The sequence below is a fragment of the Phyllostomus hastatus genome, unplaced genomic scaffold (assembly GCF_019186645.2).
Source record: "Phyllostomus hastatus isolate PE091 unplaced genomic scaffold, TTU_PhHast_1.1 phas_contig_34, whole genome shotgun sequence".
Classification (NCBI taxonomy): domain Eukaryota; kingdom Metazoa; phylum Chordata; class Mammalia; order Chiroptera; family Phyllostomidae; genus Phyllostomus; species Phyllostomus hastatus.
The window spans coordinates 51,226,003-51,243,992 of NW_025333857.1; the positions used below are offsets into that span (position 1 = coordinate 51,226,003).

A 17,990-nucleotide genomic window follows, 5' to 3' on the forward strand; every position below is an offset into this window, starting at 1 on the left:
ATTAGAGTAACATTATAAATACTGGATATATATATATATATATATATTAAAGATTTTGTTTATTTTCAGAGAGGGCAAAAGAGAGGGAGAGAGAGAGGGAGAGAAATATTAATGTGTGGCTGCCCCTCATGTAGCCCCCACTGGGGACCTGGCCTACAACCCAAGCATGTGCCCTGACTGGGAATCAAACCGGCTACCCTTTGATTTGTAGCCTGCACTCAATCCACAGAGCTACACCAGTGAGGGCAATACTGGATATATTTCTTCATCTTTTTTTCTAGAGCATTCTAGTTTGTCTCCATGTTCTCTCCCTAGTTTTTGCCCCTACATGTTAGAGCTGTTGGTGTCAAGTTGTAGAATGTAAAGAAAATTGTTACCTTCAGTTAAAAATTCTTTTTGCTCTTCTTGCTTTTTGTCGTAGTTTAGAATCCATGATCCCAACTAAGAATGCATCTTTGTTTTCCATTCCTACTAGAAATACTCAGGCACTAAATAAAGACAAAGGTTTTTAAGCCTCTTTCCTCATCAGTATGCATGTGGGCTAGGATAGTGGATTAGTTTCTAGCAACACACGAGGACCTTGCACAGGCCCATGCACTAGGATGGTACATGGTTCTTGCTTACTAGGTCTAATCACCTCCCTTGATCCCTCCATTTTTGGCTTTATTAAAGGGTTATGTTTTTATCTGAGCTAAGGGGGAAAAGTTGTAAGCCAAAGTGTGTACTTTATAGTGGTAACAAGGTATTCATGAAATACACAACTATTTGCAATACTTCTAGTCTAAGCTACCAAAAAATACCCAAGAAGCTCATCAGAGGGTTTCTAGGTGGGGGTTAGGGGTCTGCCTGGTAGGGGAAACCAGGCAGGCAGGCAGGCAGTCCACTCAGCTTTGATCTTGAGAAAGTAGCACGGTTTGTTGGTTTGTTCTTCATTCATGGGGTGGTAGGTAGAGCCTAGGCTAAAGAGGAGCTTAGAGGAAGAATGTTTTTCTCAGGAACTGGAGCATGATTAAATGGTACTACCTAGAATTTCAAATTCAGAGCAGCTGGCCAAGCATAAGGATTGTGTTAATTGAAATTTATGCAGATTTAGAATCCTTTGGAGTTGTTTGTCCTTAACTTTCATTTTGGTCTCCTGTGTAATGTTTCTATCCACACCTAATTGCATCTTCCCTTCCTCTCCCACTGTGTACAGGGAAGCTTCCACTTGTGCTTCCCCACAGGCATTTGTGGTTCATGTATAGTCTTCCCAGTCTAAATACAGCACACCAGTCAGGGGTCATTTTTATAGTGAAATTGTCTGATAACACAGCTGAGATTCTGTGTTTAGCTTATTTGATATGTTTCCATGGAAACCGTGGTAGAAGGTACATTTTGAGACTATTGTCCTTTGGTGAAAGGATTAATCCTTTCTCTTAGGGTATTCATTATTTTAGTTTGCACAAGGAAGACTTTTTAAGGCAATGACATTTGAGGTGAAATCTAAATGAAAAGGGACCATTCGCCACACAGAACGTGTGTATATGTAGCAGGCCTTGAGGCCCGAGGTAGAAATGCACACTAGATGTGGAGAACTGTGGAAGGTGTGAGCAGGGCAGTGGGGAGAGCTGGGGAGGACCCCGAGCATTTGGAATATTCGGGAGTTTCGTTGTATGACTTAAGCCTCATATGTGTCTTAATTTGAAAACTCTTTTCTCTTATAGACACAGATGACTCTAGTTTGTTGGGAAAGAAAGATGATGGATTACAATATCGACCAGATGTGAAAGGTACTGAATCATGATTTTTTTGAATTTTGGCTAATTATTGAAATGTTGTCACTAGCTGTCCTTGGTAATTGTATTTCCATTGTAACGACCTTTCCAACTTTGGTCTCTGTAGAATATACATTATGCAGTGGTTATTAATAATACTATTAACTGAAATAGCTGAAGTGCTTCTCAATTTACAGAATATGCTTTTTTAAAAAGATTTTATTTATCTTTAGAGAGATGAGAAAGAGAGGGAGAGAAACACCCATGTGTGAGAGATACATTGATTGGTTGCCTTTCGCATGCCCCCGAAAGGGCACTTGGCCCGCAGCCCAGGCTTGTGCCCTGACTGGGAATCAAACTGGCGACCTTTTGGTTTGCAGGCTGTCGCTCAATCCACTGAGCCATACCAGCCAGGGCAGAATATGCTTTTTTTAATTGAAATTTTTATTGAGATAATTGTAGATTCACATGCAGTTGTAGGAAATTATATAGAAAGAGCCCTCATTTTTGCTTTTTACGTCCTATTTACTTCTATAAAACCTGCTGTTAACACTGGCCCTCTGTGCACAGGTCTTTCACCCTTATTCCCTGTGCCTGGACCTCTTCTTTGCCTTATTATTATTATTCATCATTTCAGGCTCAGCTTAAGTCATTTCCTTTTGGGAAGTATTCCTTGACCCTTAAATCTAGATTAGGTGCCTCTCTTCTATACTCCCCTATCCAAGCACTTAATGTGCTCTAATTATAATTGCCTCTTTTTTTTTTTACTCAGCTGTGTCCCCCTCTAGGCTGTGGGTTCAGTGAGGACAGGAGACTGAACCATGTTCACTTTTGTGTCCCTGACATGGAGTAGAATAGAATGCCTGGCACACGTGTCGGTGTTCGGTACTTGTCAAAGAATGGGTGAAGCTCAAAGCAGTTCTAGGATTTATTTGTACAAAGTCTTCCATGTAGTAAAAGTCCAAGTAGAGACTGGGTTCCAGGTCCCGACCTCTCATGTCCAGTGCTCTTTCACTTCTCATTTTCGTGTCCATTATTTCATTTGATTCTTACAGCTGCTCTCGGGAAAGGGCCGATGGGAGCATTGGGGTTGAATGAGGTTATGTCTTGGAACCAAAGCAGGTCTAGGTGTGGGAGCTCCTAGACCGGGACTTCTACGTAACTGCTCTTCACCATGCATCATCTACTTATTTGTGTAGTTGTACTAATGGACAGTTTTTTTAGATGTGTGATTGACCTTTTAAAACTACTTTATAACAAATGTGTAAAATGCGAATAGTAGTAGTACCTGTCTCATAGAGTTTCATAAAAACTAAATGAGCTAATACATGTTAGATGCTTAGAACAGTACTCGTAAGTACTTAATAAACTGTGGCTGTTATTATCACTGAATCATACTCTCACTTGAACCAAGTGAGAGTAACTGAACCTGAATCAGTTATATCCGATGAGCCCCTGAAGTATCACTTCCTTATGTGGATACAAAGTGCTGCATTTAAAATAGGAAATCTGAATTCCCACATGAGACATAATAGATTAGCCCAGTTCTATCCTTTATACTGAAAGTACGTGACTGTAATAGGAGGGCTATATTTTGGTAAGTAGGAACTCACACTTGAGGCAATTTGGGGGATTGTGTCTGCCTAAAATACTTTTCTGCGTTTGATAAAATCACAGGGATAATTTACTGCGTAGGCTACTTTCAAGATCCTGAAAAGTTCTTTACATATAAGAATTTATCTACAAGGTATAATTTATAATGTGCCTACTTTATACCATTCATTTTACCAAACACTGTTGGTGGATAGAAACATATCTAATACATGACATCTATCTTTAAGGAGCTTGTGACATAATAAGAAATGATTATAACCTTCGTATAACAAAGTAGGAACTGGTTATTGTCATAAATGTAACATGGTTAAAAAGTGCAATGGGGATTCAGAAAAGAAGAGATTACTGTTTGGTGGCGGATAGTGAGAATCCGAGAAACTTCATGGAAGAGGTGGAATTTGAGTTGAGCATTGAAGGGTGGTTAGGGTTTGAACAGGGGTCAAAAGGATTCTTCAGGAGGGTGGAAGAGCATGAACAGAAGTATGGATGCAAATACGATAGGATGTACTGGAGAATGGTAAGGAATCCTTTTTTTGTCTGGTTAAGAGGCAGAAGCAGAAGACAAGACTAGAAAGATAACTTGGGGCCATGTTATGTAGGGTCTTGAATATTATGTTATCCTAGGGAATTTAAACTTTATTTGTAGGCAGTGGGAAACGATTGATATATTTGAAAAAGGCAAAGCTACAAAATTAAGTAATTGAATGAATGGTACCTAATACATTGGATTGGAGGTAAGGAGATCAGTTAGTAGATTCGAAAGGAATACACATCTACTGAGATATGAGGGATAGAGAATTCAAGCTCAGATGACTTGAAGGATGGATTCTGCTTGTTGAACTAAGGGTGTTGGGAAGGGAAAGGTGTTCAGGATAAGGTAAGGGAGGAGTTGATTATGGAGGTGATTCGTTTTATTTAAGAGTTTGAGTTGCTTAGGAACTCATCCAGGTGACTCTGTTCAGCATGAATTTGAGTCAGTTGGATATAGAGGTGACAACTGAAGCCATGAGAATGGATGAGAGAGATTATAGGGCTGTGCTGTCTAAAGCAGTGACTATTTAAACTTAAAGTAATTAAAATGAAATGAAGTAAGAGGAAATGGATTCCCCATCATTCTAGTGCTATTGGAAGTGTTGAATAGCCAGCCACATGGGACCAGTCACTACCATACTGGACAGCACAGATATCGATCATGTCTAGAGTTGTAGATCATTCTATTGGACAACACTGTTATTTAGAAAGGAGAGAGGATATTTAACTTAGGATGAAGCAGAGAGAGGATCCAGAGGAAGAAACCAAGAATACAGAGGCATAGAAGCCAAAGGAAAGATAGCCATGTGGTTTACAATGCTGCATAAAGGTGTAAGACGATGAGCATTGTCTTGGAAGGCAAGGGGATCCCTGGTCATCTTGGGCCAAGGACTTTCTCTAGAGTTATGAAAGTGAAACCCAAATCGTGAGTTCAGAAATGCTCTAGCAGTAAGGAGTAGAGTCAAAGGTAGCTCTGTTTTGTATTTTACTTCATTTGCTTATATATTTTTTTGTTTTCACGGCATTCACAGGGGCCTCCAGTAAATGTTATTGCCCTTAATATTCAACCAGGACTATGGAGGTAGGCAGGGACCTAGGGATGGAGGCTGCAGAGTGAGAGCAGGAGCACAGCATCAGCAGGCAGTTGGAGAAAGCATAAGGTAGTGCTCAGCAAGAGAGCTTTTAAAGCTGGGCTCCCTGAGAAGAGTGCTGGTGAAATGGGGCATTTGAATGTCCAGCACGGAGGCTGAGGGAGTGCTTCCCTTGGGCTGTCGGAAAACCACTGGTACCTATTGATATTGCGGTGTTAGAAGCTTTGTCGTAGATGTGGGAGGCATAAAGGAAGTGATGGTTGAGCATGAGGTTTGGGGGAGATGGGTATGTGACATTTTAAAAACTTGATTATAGAAAATTTCAAACCTATAAAAATAAAATAGTATAATGAACCCTGTGTACCCAGTACTTACACGTTCAGCAGTTAATCAGCATTGTCATCCTTATTTTGCCTTTATACCCCATCTACTTGATTACCATTATTCTTATTTGAGAGGTGTTTTCTGGGGTATAATTTACATACACTGCAATGCACAAATGTTAGCTATCAATTTTGACAAGTGGATACACCCCATGTGCAGTACACATTACCACAATCTGTAGTATTTCCATCTACCCAGGGAATTCTTTTGTGGCGTATGACATTTTAATGAGGCCACTTTTTATCAGAGGACAGCTTTTCATTGCCAAGACATTTTTGCTTCTTTCCCGAGTTTTACCTCACCCCAACCCTCACCCCACCATGACCTCTTTCTCTCAGTGGCCTCTGTTCCTGCTAACCAGTGATTCCAGAGACACTGAAATATCCCACTGCTTGGTGACTGTTGTTTATATACTTTAATACAGCTTTTTAGATATGTCCTTTTAAAAGCAGTCTTGAAAAATTTTGCCTCATCATTTAGCAACTGAGTCTGTTGCTAAATCACTGAAGGAAGTGTGAGGGTGTGTCGTGGGGTGTAGCGTGGTGGAGAGTCATGATGAGGGTGGTCAGAAGGACGTGCGGGTGGGCGGCTCAGACCACTAAGAGAGGAAGGTTGCTGGAGAGAGAGTGGAACGCTGATGGGGAGGTGACAGGTGGTGAGACAGCAGGGGAAGGTGGAAGGAGAGGTGTTGTGGGAGGTGATGTGATCTTGATGTATGAGAGAGAGGAAAGAAGTGCTTTCTAAGGGAATACCTGAGGAGGCGAATGAGTTTATTCACGTTAGAAAAGGTGTTGGACTGGGCACGGTGGAAAGGCTAGGAGAGGAGTTAGAGTGGATGTGGAAAACAGTGGATTTAGACATGATAGAGTGGAAGATGTTGGAGGGTTAAGTAGGAGTTTTTACCCAGATAGAAAATACTTGACAGGGTCCAAGAGGACTGGGGTTAGGGAACGATATATGGAGGGATATGTTAGTGATGAAGCTTGGGGTGCAGGGTTGTATAGGGGAAGAAAGAGAGTATATTGATTTTTTAAATTGGGGATTTGTGGAAATAACGAGCCCTAGACTTACCAATACGATGTTGATGTAGTTGTTGTGGGGTCAGCAGTTGACCTTCAAAATACTTTCTTGATCCTTAATACAACTCCTCATGCCTTACGTGGGTTGTGCATGGATGGGCCAGGACAGATAGCCGGTGGGGCATGCCTTTGCAGATAAGCCACCCGGTGCTGGGTTTTCTTATCACAGCATCACTGAGAATCACACTCTCCTTTGTTACTGAAAACACTGCTGCTGCTGGTGGATTTGTTTCTGGGCGGAAGGAGCTGCTGAGGGACCGAGCACACTCTGTGTGTTGCAGACACACAAAACCCTGTTCAGAGACCAGCAGTTGCAGCTGCTCTTCCTGGAGCCTGCCGGTCACCAACCACTTGCCTTGCGGGCGTTGTTCAGCCAGGACCGTTCTCTGCCCAGTTCTTGCTGTGCGAGGCTCTGCCTCTGCCCCTGCTTTATGACATCCTTAAAGCCTTTTTATCTTTCCTTTTTGAAGTTACTAATTTACTTGGCTTACAGAGCAGTTACTTGGACATTCCACTTTCGTCCATTTCCTGTGCACCTCCCAGCGTAACTTGGTGAAATAAGAGTGATGGTTAAGAGTTTGTGCTTGGGAGTCAGACTTGTTCCACACTTAAAGGCCATGCGGCCTAATCGGGAGTTTCAGTCATCACATCTGTGAAGTGGGGCAGTAGTATCTACTGCCTAGGATTCCTCTGAATCTTAAATGCTATATCACTGAGTTGCTTATTGATGTTGTTGTGGTGATTGTTAATTCTTTTGTTTTCTAGTTTCCTTGTTGGTAGCCTGGCTGCACTCAGAGGTCTTCCTCTCTATGGCATATTTATTTAATATAATTCAAGAGAAACATCAGTAGGGTAGTCATCCATTCAACAATTATCAGTTGCATGCCCTGCTGTGTGCCAGGTGCTTTCACATATTCGTATCATTATTTAATCCTCACCACAGCCATGTTATCCTCGTCTTGCAGATGGAAAAACTGAAGCTGAGATGTTGTGGCTCACGTGCAACGGCAGAGCAAGGACTTTCTGGGCCTAAACACTGGTGCTCGTTCTCTTGTATCACAGCCGTTCCAGAATTCTGCCCTGCTCCCCTTGCTTTCTTTCTTACTTTCCTTCTGGATAGTTAATCTCTTCCCAGCTGTCACGTGGGCAAAATTTGTTCTCTAACCTTGACCTTTCTTTAAACACTGGTTTCTTATATTCAGTTGCCTAGGGGGTCTTTGTACCTACATTTTGTTTGTGTTGATATTGCCTGAAACTCCAGGAACTACCGCAGTGCCTAGAACATAATAAGTGCTTAATAAATACTTCTGGGATGACTGGAGGTCTCAATTTGAGTTTGGCTGCGTTCTTTCTACCTAACCTCCCGTCATTAGGCTCACATTTTGAGGGGGTTTTTCTTTTCCAGTTTTTAAAACTGTGGCGAAATATTTGTAACAGAATGTACCATCTCAACCCTTTTTAAGTGTACGGCTGAGTGGTATTGAGTACGTTCATGTGTTGTACAGCCGTCACCACCGCCCGTCTCTAGGACTCTTCTCATCTGGGCAAACAGGACCCATGGCCACTAAACAGTCACTCCCACACCCCCCTCCCCGCAGCCCCGGCAGCCACCATTCTGGTGTTTCTTTCTCTGATTTCGACTACTCTGTGTACTTCACGTAAGTGGAATCATACGGTGTTTGTCTTTTGTGACTGGCGTATTCCAGTTAACATAACGTCCTCAAGGCTCACCCATGTTGTAGCTTCTATCAGAATTTCATTCCTTTTTAAGGGTGAATCGTAGTTCATCCTGATTTCACCTTATTTTTCCAGCTTTGACTTACATCCTCCCCCAGTCTGTGCAGCTCTTGTTAGGTTCATCTGCTACTTGTTTTTGAGAATGCTGTGCGCATCACACCTTCCCTTTGGTTACCACTGTTCCTCTGCAAATCTGTCTGTGCTCTGGGACCTAGCTTAAGTCCTAGCCTCTGTGAATTCTTTCCTGAGTAGTGTCACCCGTAGTGAGTTATCTTTTGAATTTGAATTTCCACAGCACCATATATTGTAAAACCTTTTGACATTTAATTATAAACTGCCACGTGGGACCCCTTCCCTTGTATTGTTTGGCCTTCTGTGTGTATATGTTGATTCCCTAAATTGATTATAAGCTTTTTCAGGGCAGGCACCATGCCTCCTTTTAAAAATATCTTCCGTAGCTTGGCTGAGCATATGGCTGTGCACAGGAATAGTGTGGAAGTATGTACCATGGACTGTATGGTGTTGGTGTTGAGCACAACGCCAAATCTGGATTCTGTGACAGCCACAGACTGAAGTCTTACGAGTCACATCTGTGTCTTATCTGGCTTTGCTTTGTCAAGAACTCAGCGCCACATTTTTTTTTTTAAATTCATTTAATTTTAGAGAGAGGGAAAGGGAAGGAGAAAGGGAGAGAGAGGGAAACATGGAACCCACAACCCCAGCATGTGCCTTGACTAGGAATGGATACGGCTGCCCTTCGCTTTGCGGGATGACTCCTAACCGAGGCACACCGGTCAGGGCAACGCCACATTCTCTTACTAATTCATTCAGTAAATGCTGTTGGTACCATACTTCATCTGCTAATTTCCCAAAACCGTGCTCTTAAATTTGTTAACTTTTTCTCGTTGCTGTCATGTAGCTGAATTCTGATGTCTTTCAGCCTCAAATTGTTCTAGAAATTTTCGGCTGTTGATGGGACTTTTTTATAGTATATTAGTACAGTACCGCAGCCCTACATGATCCTATTGTCATACACCGTATAGGGTTTTATTACTGTAGGCTGGTACATAACCCCAGTCTCTATAGTCCCAGGATTATGTGCTTCATCATGTGCCACACCACAGACGTATCATGTTCCAAGAAACTGCGGGGTGACGAGTGCCATGGGAGACAGTGCTTTCTCCTTAAGTCACCTGTGGCTTGGTTTCCAATGTAGAGTGGCACTTCCAGTTTTAAACTAGAGCAAGAAAAGTGCTAGGTTCCAAGGGTTAGAAGAATAACACAAATGTGTAGATTTTTAAAGCAGCTTATAGCCTCATGGTAGAGACTCATTTAAAACCCCAAATAGTGGTGCTCTGGCTGGTGTGGCTCAGTGGACTGAGTGCAGGCCTGCAAACCAAATGGTTACTAGTTCAGTTCCCAGTCAGACCACATGCCTGGATTGCAGGCCAGGTCCTCAGTAGGGGGCGCATGAGAGGCAACCACACACTGATGTTTCTCTCCCTCTCTTTCTCCTTCCCTTCTCCTCTGTCTGGAAATAGATAAATAAAATGTTTAAAAAAACACACCCAAATAGTTATACGACAATATCTCGAGTGTTGTGGTCGACAAGTGGGAGCTGAGGATTTCAGCAGCCCGAAGGAGGGCATGGTTTCGTTCATCCCCGCAGAGTCAGAGCCTGGGAGCTGGAGGAGCCCTCGCAAGCCCTTTGAGGGCAGGATGTGTCTTATTTTCCTGTCCCCAGCACCTAGCAGAGTGCCTGACGTACAGAACGCGATCGATAAATGACAGATGAACAAGTCATTTGTGCTCTGCGGTCCAGTGTGGTAGCTGCTGGCCATGTGTGGCTGCTGTCACACTTGGAATGTGGTGGCTGGGACTGGGATGTGGTGTGAGGGTAAAGTGCTTACTGGATTTTGAAGACTTATTTAAGAAAAGAAGAGTGGAAAATGCCACTGTTTTAAATAAATATGGACTGTATGTTGAAATGCTATTTATTTGATATATTGGGTTAAATAAAATATGGTTAAAATTTACTTACCTATTTTTACCTTTTAAAATATGGCGACTAGAAAACAGAATTTACATATGTCTTGTATTCTACGCATGTTGGACAATGCTGATGTCATTTAACTGTCCGTTAGAAGGGCTTGACCAAGATCACAAAATAGCATGAGTTTATTGGTTGTACTTGAATTCTAGTGTATGTAGTTCGTTTTCTAGGCATAATTTAGTATAATATAAATACATAGATTTTGAGGTTAAAAGGCACCAATTTGGTCTTGTTAGAGATGACATAACCTCACTGCTTCAGTTATCCTATCATGGAGCTTAATAATCATTACAGTTTTTTCTTTTTATGCATAAATTTTGATCTCCAGAGAAATCTGCAGTTTTAGTTGTCAGTTTTTTCCTGCAGTTGGCACCTCTATTCCCACGTCGCCCTTGCTCTTCCCCTTCTCATGCACATACCTGTGTCTATATATATGCACACAGCCTCCCATTTTATTCCTTTTTTTTTTTTTTGGTTTCCATTAACATTCTTCAAATTTTACTAGCACCTTTATTTGTTTTGGGGAGAGATAAGCCTTTGCTGTTACACAAGGCGCTAGCTGGTTGATTTAGTGTCTCACGTGCATTAATGATCTCACGCGGTGCTCTCAAAGCCCCACTGTGTGTAGGTCCTGTTACGATCTTGATTTCACAGCTCTGAAACGTCAGGCTCAGAGAGAGCAGTCTGCTCAAGGTCACACAGCTAATAACACACCGCGTCTGTACGCTGGAGCTGTCAGCAGAAACGGCAGGAAGCCCGGGAAACTGACAGGCCTGTGCACATTGGGGCACTCTGGGTCCACAGAGTTGAGGATTAATGCATTTGTGTAGATGCCAGAAAAAAAAGTACAAAAAATCGATTCCAAGATGTGTGGCTCTGTGAGTGAGTGTGCGTATGTCAGTCTGAGAAAGAGAGCTGACAGAGACAGATGGGGGTAGAGAGAGCAGGAATGAATGGATATGATTGGTTTTGAGGACTGGGTTCCTATGTCTTCATCTGTCCGGCCTCTTTCTGCTTTTCCTTCTGGACTCTTTCCATTTCTGACGGTGGAATTACTCACTGCACTTCCATTTTCTTCACGTCAACTCATTTTGGTTCAAATCAATACACCAAAGTCTGAACAGATATTCCTCAGCATGCTTACAATGGTTTTCTTTGGATAGGGGGATCTCCGGTGATTAAATAGTTTTTGTTCTCTATAGTATTTTAATTTTTTTACGTTAACATACACTAAAAAAAGTTATATAAAAATAGTAGCACTATTTTCATTTGGAAAAAGAGTCAATATGCTTGTTAGTGTTGATTCTAAAAATAAACCTTTCACCCTAAAATTTCAGAATCCCAAAACTTACTCTCTGCCTTTCCATTGTTCTTTGAGCTCAATTGCATAGCCCCCAGGTAAAATGGTCAGAATAAGATGAATCTCCAGAAGCCAGTGCTATATACAACATCTCTCTATAATGGAGGTGACCTTTCTTGTAGAAGTTGTATGTATTCCTTTAACAAAGATGTTTAGGGTATTTTTTTGGCAGACTCTTTTTAAGTAACAGTAGCTCATAGTCACATCCTTGCAAACATTTTCAAATGCTTTGAGTCTATAAACAGTCTACCTGCTGTGTTTGTGGCATTATGGGACCTCAATTCTTTCTAGCCACCTATTTGATAAATTTCCTCTCCCAATTACCCAGCAAGGGGTGAATTTATTTGTTGTCTCAGAACCTTTGAAAAGTCCTTTTTTCTCAATTTGCTTTTCATTATTTATTGACCTGGTTTATGTTCTTTTAAGATGCTAGTGATCAAAGAGAAGATGTTTATATTGGAAACCACATGCCTTGCCCTGAAAACCTCAACGGTTACTGTATCCATGGAAAGTGTGAGTTCATCTATGCTACTCAGAAGGCTTCTTGTAGGTAAGTCGGTACTCCAGGTCAGAGATGAGAAATTTCTCCATCAGTGGTCGCTGCTCTGTAGGAAGCAGGAGGTGTGGATGAACTAGTACCAGAAAGTACTGTTCATTTTCAGTAGAGATATAAAAATATTTGCATCCCTGGCTGGCGTAGCTCAGTGGATTGAGCGCAGGCTGGGAACCAAAGTGTCCCAGGTTCGATTCCCAGCCAGGATACATTCTTGGGTTGCAGGCCATAACCCTGCAACCGCACATTGATGTCTCTCTCTCTCTCTCTCTCTCTCTCTCTCTCTCTCTCTCTCTCTCTCTCTCCCCCTCCCTTCCCTCCCTAAAAATAAATAAATAAAATCTTTAAAAAAAATATTTGCATCATTTCAGAAAAATTGGCAGATGATACACACCAACAATGTTATGTTAGGGTTTTGAGATTTTAATGTTAGGGTTTAACATTTTAAATACAGTGTATATTTTAACATAAAAATAAATACGTCATATTTCAACACTATTTTGTTGTTTTTTTTTTTTTTTAGGCAGTCTGTCAGAAGGTGGCTGAGGGACTAAAGAATGTGTTAAAAACAGGGAACATGTAGCCCAGAGTATGCCAAAATAGATTTCTATAAATAAGGGGATGAGGATGTAGAACCAGGTGTGATGTGAGAGATCGAAAAGGGTGTAAACCTGCCTGATTTCAGAGAGGTTATGTGACTTGTTAAGGTCAGCAGCAAGTGAGAAATAGAGTTGGGTCAAAATCTGAGCTCTGATTCGTGATACTCAGCCTGGGTTAGTGCTGTTTGCTGTCCTGTGTCTGTCTGCTGTCCTGTGTCCATCCGCCAGTAGCACTTCTTGCCGCTGCTGCTGCCAGGGGGGGCCCGCCCTGCCTCTCAGGTTGGTCTAATTAGCCAGGAGCTGTTTCTAAGACAAGGGGAGATGCTATTATTCTGCTCACTCCTGCTTCCGGAAGTTTGGCCAGAATCTTTTTTTTCTTTCTTTGTTACAACATCAAAACATGGAGAAATGGTATACTTTCTTTTGTTCTGTCAACCTGCAAGCCAGTGAATCTTTCTAAGAAGTAAGAGGCCATTTGAAATTGGGTCTCTTAGTTTCTCTACTTCTCTAGCTCCCTTCTCCCGACTCTTTCATTTTCCTCCTCTCCTCCTGCTTTAACAACAACAACAACAACAACAACAAAATCTATAAACTGTTAATGGTAAAATAAATTTTGTTGTTAAGCTTTTGGCTTTTTTCTGATTTAAAGTTTTTGCCTTTGAAGGAATTAGTTCCCCCAACCTCCTTTCCCCTGAACATTTAAATGACACAGTTGTACAGAAGAGAACAGGCCAGTTTTTAAGTAGTTAATTAATTTAAAACATTGACATGTAACTGATGCATAACAGTATATTTAAGCCAGTTTTACAGTCACACAGTGGGTTCCTCGTTTGTCTCACAGTGGCCTGTGTGCTTGGATAGAAGTTCAGATCATGTTGTCCTCTTAGGATGGGGCATCTTTTGAGATACCCAAGTGAGGGATGAGAGCAGATAATGTCCTTGATGATGAAGTAAAACCAGCTCACGTCATAGGGTTTTAGTAGCTGACAGTAAGACGATTGAGTGGGACAGTGGTTAAAAGTTTTGGAGTCAGACACACCAGATTGGCCAGTGATTGGCTATGCCCTTTGGAAGTTACTTAAAAATTCTAAGCCTTGTTTTTCTCATTTCAAGCATTGTTAAAATTAAATGTCAAATGATTAGCATAACACTTGGTGCACAGTATATATTTACTGAATAGTGATTGATGTTATTAGACTGTGAATGCCTTCAGGTTCGGGGCTGTGTTTTTCTAACCACTGTCTTCCCAGTGCCTCTCATAGAACCTGCCCCAGCAGCTTCTCAGTAAATAATTTTTGAATGACATGTGATGATGACCAACTTTTCCCTTTTCTCCTGACCAGAGGTGTTTCTCCAATGCTAAAGAATCTCTTTCTACACACGTGAAAGCAGTTGACCTTTTTCTTTTGTTGAAGTATTTACAGTGTCTACAAGAACCTGGCCTCAATGTCATGTGGATGCGGCTGGTGGGTGGGTGTGTTTGGGCAGCAGTGGACAGGTGGGGATGAGCAGTTGTGGCCACAGTCCCGTTGTTACGTTGAGACTTCTGGTCCTGTCCCTCCGTTAGTTTGTCAGTTTGCATAGTGCTTGTTTTGTCCCCAATTTTCCCCGGCACTGGGGTTTCAAATTCAATATTGACAGGGATCCAGGGTCTTACCTCCCAAAACACAACTTGGTGGGTGAGACTGACAAATAGTAAACAATGAAAATAGCATATGAAAAATGCTACCATACGTAGATACACCTGAGGGCGTTGGAAGGCTTGTGGGAGGAGGGGCGAGTTTTGCAGGAACATTTGTGCCATCGCAGGAGCCTGTCCTTTATTACAAGGCAGTGAGAAGCCATTTAAGGATTTAAGAAAGATGTGATCCGGTCTAATTAGAAATGGACTAGAAGACTGAAAGTTAGGAGACTGTGCATCAGGAAAGAGTGGGAGCCTGAACTCATTAAAGGAATCGGACTGGGCCTGAGATGAGTGGATGAATGACCGAGAGACAATAAGGTGGTTGAATCCGTACTTTTTGGTGACCAGTCAGATATGAGGATGGGGGTGTGGGGGTTCTCGGAGAGCAGTGGGAAGGACAATTCAAGAGAGTTTCCTGGGCTAAGGCAAAATTCAGTGGGGAAATACAATGGGAAGAGGTTTGAAGGGGAAATGGTGCATTCAGTTTAATATGCTTGGTCTCAGGTACTCTTATGGCTGTCTAGCTGGATGCCGCTTTCAGAACTCACAAGACAGATGTAATTTGAAGACATACGTTCAGGAATTGTTCCATCTGTAGTGCATCCTTTTTAGCTCCTACCCAGCAGTGCTTCCATCCCACTAGACCTCCAGCTTACTGGCCCTGCTCCTTTCAGGGTCCTCACCCTCTGCTTGTCCTCGTCCCCTCCGTACTCAGTGTACATTCTGTGGTCAGTCATTGTAGTCTCTGCCTTGCTTCATTATACTCACTTGACAAAACTGTAATCCTGGTCCATTCACCCTCCCACCTGTGCTGTGCACCTCTGTCCACACAGCTGGACACGGCTGTTGTTTTAGAAGCGCGCCACCAGGTTGACTTGTCGCATACTCAAAGTGGGCCCTGCATGCTGCCAGGCAGTCACTCTGTAACTGTGTTCATCCGTTCTCCTCTTCAACCAGATGTCCGCTTTATGCCATCACCCCTGTCTTCGGACTGTCAGGATCTCCTCTCCCATCCTCACGCTTGGCTGATGGCCTTGTTTCCAAGTGCACTGAGAAACCCGAAGCAATATGAAGAGACATTCCACACACTTTTCACTATGACCTATCATCAGTTCTCCCCCACTTTCTGCATATCATACATTCTTGTATAAATTCATTCATTCATTCATTCATTCATTCTATCTTGGTTTAAAAAAACCCTTATTCTCAATTCCACCAGCTACCATCCCATTTCTTTCCTCGGTAGGAGAACTCAAAAGACTTGGTGAGTCCATTTCCAGTTCCTCACTTCCCGTCTATCTTGAAGCCACCTAATAAGCTTTTGCCACCAACACTTCACTGAGACTGTTCTTGTTGCTAAATTCAGTGGTCAGGTCTTAGCCTTATATTGCGTTTGACACGATTGGTCCCTCCTATGTGATACACGTTCTTCACTGGGCTTCTGGGCTGTATTCTGTCTTGGTTTTCTTCGACCTCATTGGCCATTCCTTTTGGTCTTCTTGGATTGTTCCTCTTTCCTTCTTGACCGTTTAGGGTTGGTGTGCACCAGGCTGCAGTCCTAGTCCTCTTCCTCAGCAATGCCTTCAGGCCAAGGGGGTCACATGAGAAATGCGATGACTCCTAATTTACATGAGTTGCAGACTTTAACGTGAGACTCATGCATCCCTCTCCCTCCTTGACATTTTCACCTGGATGCTTGACACCTCAAGCTTAGCAGGACCTAAGCCGATCTTCTGACCTTCCTTCCCTCCCCTAAACCTGCTCCACCTGTAGCCTTCTTCCTCTGAGCTCATGCCAGCTCCATCTGAGTCTATTCAGTCAAGACACCTTTAATACATCTTTGACTCCTCTCTCTGTCTCTCATGTACTCCAAACCCCTCAGCTGGGAAGTCCTGTTAGCTCTGTTTCAGAATATGTCCCAAATTTGATTACCTCTCACCATTGCCCCTGCTCTTCCTAGAGGCCAGGCTGGCTTTTTTTTTTCTCTCTGTCATCATTGCAATAGACTCCCCCCACCACCGGCCATTGTATCCTACGGCAGCCAGAGTGAGACTTTAAAAGTGAAAATTGATTCATGCCATTGCTCTGCTAAAAGCCTTTCAGCAACTCCTCCATCTCGCTGAGTGCAGAAGCCCTGCACAATCTGTCCCCTTCACTCCGTCTTGGTCCCCAGCCTCCCTCCTCATTGCCCACCCCACTCCACACAGACTTGCTGTTCCTGGGACGTGACATGCACCCATACTCCCGCCTCAGGGCCTTTGCACTGGCTCTTTCTTTGCCTGGTATGCTGTCCTTCCACTTGTCTGCATGACAGACTCCTTCCTGTCTTACATGTCACCTTCTTAATGAAGCCAGCCTACCCTGCCCACCTTACTTAAAATTGCAGTCGTCCCTTCCTGTGTCGTACCTGGTGGCACTCGTAATTTCCCTTAACACACTCTCTGTCTGATACGTATCACCTTCTAAAATAACCACTTAATTTACTTAACATGTTTATTGCCCCTCCCTCCCCCAGCTAGGGGGTAAACAGGCCAAGGATCTTTATTTCTTTTGCTCATTGATGTGTCCCAAATGCCCACTACAGTACCTGCCACATGTCAGGTGCTTAATAAACATGTTAATTGGGTGACTCATCACTCGAGGCCACGGGAGTGAATGAGATTACTGTGGAGGGTGTGTGGGATGAAGGAATAGAGGGTAGGGTACCAAATCCTGGCCCTGCCTTTAGTAAATAACTGATGAGGAAGTAATAACCTAGAAGTTAATACTTGAGATATGCAGAGAGTAGAGCTCAAAGTCAGTTGCAGAAAACGGGGTAATGCCCAGGGAGGATTGCCTGAACGATGGATGACCTATACATGTGTTTTGATATTCTGATTTTAATCTTCCGAATAAGCTTAACTGTCAGAGAGCTGCATTGTTATAGCTCCCTATGGAATTGTTTTTATTTTACTGAGCTTTGACTTTTGGCCATTAGCTTACCATGAAAGACATTATTTAAAAACTCCTGTGGGACTTTGTTATATTGTTGAATTCATTGTAGCTGCGTGTTGAAGATGATGTCCTCTCCACCGAAGGTGCCCTCTTTAACAAGGACCAGTGAGATCACGTTCCCTTGAATTCAATGACAACAGCAACTGTAGTTCTTTTAAACAACTGCTTTGATTTGATTTTGTGCAGGTTGTATTTTATGTCAGTGATGTTACTATTTCTTTTGTCTCATTTTTTAAAAGCAATCCATTGGTTTTTAGTATATTTGCTTATTAGTGTTGCAATCAGCACCATCAACTTTAGAACATTTCATCACCCCAAGAAGAAACTCCATACCGGTTAGCTATTACCTCCAAATCTCCTCATTCTCTTCAGCCTTAGACAACCACTTATCTATTTTGTCTCTCTAGATTTACCTGTTCTGGAATTTTCATTTAAGGGGACTCATATAATACGTAGTCTTCTGTGTCTGGCTTCTTTCAGTTAGCATGTTTTCAAGGTTTATCCATGTCATAGCACGGATTAGTACTTTGCTCCTTTTTATGGCCGATTCAATGAGT

General features: G+C 42.5%; 1 protein-coding gene across 2 annotated transcripts in view; it reads left to right on the top strand.

Annotated features, from left to right (window-relative positions):
• LOC123819986 (myb/SANT-like DNA-binding domain-containing protein 3) overlaps positions 1–17,990 on the top strand; it is a 122,954-nt gene that overhangs the window by 97,955 nt on the left and 7,009 nt on the right. For both annotated transcript variants that reach the window (XM_045840633.1, XM_045840630.1), the window contains 2 exons: positions 1,704–1,769; positions 12,030–12,153. In XM_045840633.1, the coding sequence (XP_045696589.1) occupies positions 1,704–1,769; positions 12,030–12,153 (190 nt within the window). The remainder of the gene's footprint in view (positions 1–1,703; positions 1,770–12,029; positions 12,154–17,990) is intronic.